At 43.1% G+C, this 5,383-nt stretch overlaps 1 protein-coding gene across 1 annotated transcript; it reads right to left on the bottom strand.

Moving 5' to 3' along the window:
- Positions 1-659: 659 nt before the first annotated feature.
- six3a (SIX homeobox 3a) lies at positions 660-3,370 on the bottom strand (the record flags this gene model as incomplete). The annotated part of the gene is made up of 2 exons (XM_080037358.1): positions 660-852; positions 2,679-3,370. 2 exons carry the CDS (start codon positions 3,368-3,370, stop codon positions 660-662), a joined length of 885 nt encoding a protein of 294 aa, XP_079893484.1.
- Positions 3,371-5,383: the final 2,013 nt, after the last annotated feature.

Here is a 5,383-nt window from a genome sequence, read left to right as displayed (position 1 = left end):
TATAAAATTTTGAAAATAAAAATAAAAATCTGATACAGTCATAAACGATTCCGCTCGACAATTTCTTTGACAATGAAACCCCACACAGGCAGTGACAGAAGTGTTTTTTTTAAAAAGGTGCTTACACGACTTAAAATGATTGTCTGATGAACACAAGGTAAAAACAGGATTGCATCTTGTCTGCGTGCATGGCGGCTGCTTCGCCGTCATCATCATCAATCATAATCATCATCATCACTTGGACTAAAACGGTGATGGAGGAAAATAAAAAATAAAAAAGGCGACGAAGAAGATACCAAGACGATCTGTTTTTATTCCCTCTGATCGATGTTCCTGAAGGAAAATCTTGCATTCAGGCTATTTTCCCTGATTACAAAACAAAACAAAAATAAAAAAAGACATCATGCAAGTAGTCTAGTAGTGGTGGTGGTGGTGTGGGGGTATGACGAGGAGGGGGAGGCGTGGGTCCTTTTTGAAAGCGCTTTTTAATAATAAAAAAAAGACGTGCTTTTATCTCTTTTTATTTTAATATTTATATGAATCGGTCCTTTTTTCATCCACGATATTTTCACAAGTCTTTTTTTCTTCCTTTCAGGTCCATTTTCCCTGTAAATATTTCTCTTTTTGTTTTTGTGTGTCGGGTTTTCCCCCCCTCCGTATCATACATCGCACTCCGAGTCGCTGGATGTGACGGACAGGATGGACGTCCCGGTATCAACTCGCTCTGCCATACTGGAAACGCTGGTGGTGGGACTGGCCGCGGTCGACGGCGACTCTGCCGAGCTGCGTGGGGTGAGCCCGGCCTCCGAGAGCGACCTCATACCGCTCGGTCCTATTGCTTGGTGCTGGAGCCTGGAGAAGAAAAGAAGTGAGGAAGGGGAGGGGGAAAAAAGACCAGAAAAAAGAGAGAAATGGCAATTAGACCTGAGAATGTCCCCTTTCCCCTCCTCCTCCTGCAAAATAGGGGTTCAAACTCGCCTTTCTTTCCCCCTGCCGGCCCCAACCATGCATGCATGCTTTTATCAAATAGCCAGCTTTCAGGGGACAAAACACAGCACTACCAAATGTTGGAAGAAATGTAATAGGGTTTTTTTTTTGCTTTGTTTTTCTTTCTACAAAAGTGATGTATGATCAACGCGCAAGTCAATCAATCTGGGATTTTTAAAAAAACGAGTCACATCACAGCAGAAAAAAATAAGCTTTAAATCCAACTTTGTGGGTCTTATAAAAGCAGTTTGAAGGCATTACAACAACATTCTGTAGCTTTCTTGTGTTTATTCACAAGCTGCTGTGTGTTCACTACTTTTATGTATTACTATTACTTTATTGCTGCTTATTAAGCCCCGTAAGTATGCAGCTCCATAACCAAATTATTTGTATTTATTCTGAATAATTTAGGCCTTGATCCAAATGTCACGAGGCTTTGACACAGATGTAGGCTATCCCAGTCTGATGGAAGTCGAAGTCTATCAATGGATGACGTCGAGATCCAGGTTACTCCAATCATCCTAAATGTTTATCTTCAATCCACTCATGATAATAACTCCACCACGGCGGGTTAATGTCAGACTGGAAATATATCTATTCATTTAGCAAAAAGATTAGACTAGAATTCATATGGCTTAGTACTCTCCGAGGTATATTTTTAATCAATTATAGTATTTAAACGGATTGATACAACCCTTAATGTTATGAATACAGCCTATGTCTTCAACTGCTTTTTTAATACGCGTGCTCATTTTAGTCAAGTAATATCAATAATACATCTATTATCCTTTCAGATAATCCCCCTCAACAATGCTAAGTAACATGTGATGTTAAAATGATAAATGCACTGTAGTAGCCATACGTGAAATGCAGCCACTATACGCGATGTAGCATAGATAAATGATCACAAAGCTTTGGAAACATATAGCCTAAAATAATATTTAAAATGATATGCAAAGCATGAAAATGTCAAATATATTTAAAGGTACAAATGGAACTTTTGTCTGAAAAGATATTGAGGCTGTGTTTAGGTTTTACTGTTTAAAAATCTCCCATACGGCTGTTTACACTACTACAACCCAAACAGTGACCATACTACAGTATAAATTAGTGGCCCAGTAATTTCTATAATTAATTACAGGGACTATTTTAAATTCATTAAAGCACTTTCACTTTCACACGTAAAAGGTAAACAAGCCATTTCTATTCTCACAAGAAAACCACACAATAATTGCCTCTTCGGTTTAACAGGAATCTAGTTGGTGAGTATATAATAATTATCCTATTAATATTAGCCTATTAAAAAATGTAACTTGAGTTTAAAAATGAATATGTTTTTATTTATTTTAAAACAATAACACAATTAAATCCTATTCAAAATGCCTGTAAAGTTAAATCTGATGAAAATTATATTAGACAATCTTCTAAATGAAACAAAAAACATAATTTAAAACAAAAAACAGATCTGGATATTTTCAAGAGAATAAATAGTGTTTTCGATGTTCGTCCTGATTTCTCTTCATAACAAAAATGTCGCCGCAGCCTAACAGACTCGTATTTTTCCCAGACAGTACCCGTAAGCATAACTACATATTTTCAATATCCTTTTTTCTTTTTTGATTTATGAAATTCATTTCAGACAAACTTTGGCACATTATTATGTTTTGAACGTATGGACAAAAATCACCAACCTGTTTTTCGCCGCCGCGGCTCTGTCTCGTTGCCTCCGGTTTTTAAACCAGTTTCCGACCTGTGTAGGAGTGAGTCCAGTGGCTTGCGCCAGTTCCCTTTTCTTGCTTGGGTTTGGATATGGGTCCTGGAGGTACCACTCCCTCAGAAGGCTCCGTGTCCGCTCTTTGAAACAGTGCGTCTTCTGCTCGCCGTCCCAGATGGTCCGAGGCAGCGGAAACTTCTTCCGCACCCGGTACTTATCGACAGGTCCGAGGGGACGACCGCGGAGCTTCTCTGCCTCCTGGTAGTGTGCTTCCAGCCACATGGCCTGCAGTTTGCCGTGCGAGTCCTTGGTGAACTTGTGGTTCTCCAGGATGTGGTAGAGGTCTCTGAAATTCCCCGTGTGGAACGCCACCACGGCCCGGGCGCGCAGGATGGACTCGTGCTTGTTGATCTGTTCGCACGCTCCCGGAGCCACCGGCAGGGACCAGAGGAAGCGGCCCAGCCGTTCGATGTCCCCGGTCTCCTCCAGCGTCTCGCAGACGCTCGCCACCTGCTCCGGGGAGAAGTTGAGTGTCGGTAGCTGAAACATGGACAAGTCTTCTGGAGACCTGGTGGTGGGAGCGCTGTTCGCCAGGAGCAGAGGGCGATCAGCGAAGTTTGGCAGGAAGAAATGGGAGGGATAAAGCTCTAAAGGGGATCTGAAAACCATGGAAATGACCTGAGAGAAAGAAAATTATCGAGAAAAAGGGAAAAGCCGAAAAAACCCGGCCAGTAAAAAAGATTGAATGATTCAATGGCTATCGCCTAATGACACCAGCCTCATAATATCTCCCCCCTAAATCCGCCGTTGAGTGTAGCATTGAAACATTTTGTTTCCCTTTTCTATTGGTCTTCTTGGTGTCGTTGTAGCGTTGTCATGGCAGCCCTGCCAATCACTGTCAAGCGTGCCAATCATTAGCCAGTACGTAGCGCGAGGCTTTCACCACTTGTGCAGCGCGCACTGGGGGTTATCAGAGTCTCCGATCTCCACAGCAACCCTCCCACCGCACCGCGCGCATCAGGCACAAGCCAATGCTCGCTATCTGCTGAATGGAATGAGCAATTAGAGGGTGGAATATTATTGCGATCTTAACGAGGCTCGTTAAAGCTAAAGAAGATATGTAGACTGGAGATGCTTAGCAGAGACGGGAGGGAGGGAGAAAGAGGCAGCTTTAAAAGGGTGACAAATGGACAGCCAATGACTGCAACTCCGGAATATACGTTTTGAATAGAAGCGAGTCAATTTGCACATTATTTTCGCGTAGTTTTTCCTGTTGTAGCTACTTTTTTCCATCAGTCCATTCACTTTGGTGAAGAGGAAAGGAAAGATTTAGGGTCTTTGTCGGTTTTTCTATCCATATGTGTTGTCACTTTGCATTTCTTATTTTCTTAAAGATCATATTATGACACAATCCTAAAATCGTCCTGATTTTGCCTGGATCCGTGGATGATTTTCTAAAGTGCATGTTCGTCATTTTATGACATGGTCTGAGCACGACATTACCAGGGCTCGCTGGTGTGTGTGTGTGTGTGTGTGTGTGTGTGTGTGTGTGTGTGTGTGTGTGTGTGTGTGTGTGTGTGTGTGTGTGTGTGTGTGGTCACTGTGTTTGGTGCCTGCTGGTCCGGGTACAGGCTGCAGTGTGATGCCGATCCCCCTCTGCTGTCCTCGGCCTTTCCTGGGCGCTACCCTGGCCCCTGGCCCCTTGCCCGCTGCCTCCTCTTCAACCAACAAAAGTTCTTGTTCCAAATGAATATCGATGCGCAGCGTTGTGTTCATTAAACAAGTGCCATTGCGTTTCAGTTCTATAACTAAATTGCCAATGGCATCGCCCTTTTAGCGCCACCAGTTTATCACGGGGTTTTGTGATAGCCCTCTAATTAATACCATTAGTATTGGAATTACAATCAAATGGCAACATGAAAGCTTCTTGGGGACATAAAAGCAGTTTTCATGTATTTGATCTAGGGGGTAAGGACACGATCAATGTCCACATCCAGTCACAGGATTCGGCTTATAGCAGTAGCCACGGCGGTGTGATTTTCATGTTTATGGCTAAAACGGCTTCATATTTAGACAGGGCTTATAGGGTGTTAAAATAGTGTGAGTTCACTCCAACAGGAACAGTGCTCACATTGTGAAAGGGCCGTGTACAAGGCGTAGCATCTAGACTCCGCTTAATCCGCCCTCAATAAAGCTGACATAATGATCCTAAGCCGCCTTTCTACAAAATCATTCAGGAATTCAAAACTTTTCCTTCCCTCTCTCAGATTTGCACATTCTCCGGGGCTGGCCGGATAGACCACCGACTTCAAGCGTGGAGGGATAGTGAGTATAGACCAGCTCGACGTGCATGTGTAGTTAATGCTACCTTTATATTTTCAGCATTTCACCTAAAGTGGCATATGTCAACCGCTAGTGCGATCCTGCAATTACGCACGTTTGCGCACTTTTACGCATCAGTGTTTTAATGCATAAGGGGGTTACTTTAATTACTGTGTGTACTTACGTGCACGAGTGACGTACAAGTGTTTTGTGTGTAGGTGTATGTGATACAGAGCAGGGGCAGTGATGATCTGGTTGCAGGGTCAGGCGTTTGATTTGTACGTGTCTTTTGGGATTGTGTGCATGCGCTTGTGCGAGGGGGCAGGGTAGGGTAGTATATGGGATCAAACCTGCCCACTG

This window comes from Ammodytes marinus (assembly GCF_949987685.1).
Source record: "Ammodytes marinus genome assembly, chromosome: 11".
Taxonomy (NCBI): Eukaryota; Metazoa; Chordata; class Actinopteri; order Uranoscopiformes; family Ammodytidae; genus Ammodytes; species Ammodytes marinus.
The sequence above is the reverse complement of the archived record's forward strand: the minus strand, read 5'-3'. Positions and strand labels throughout refer to the sequence as shown.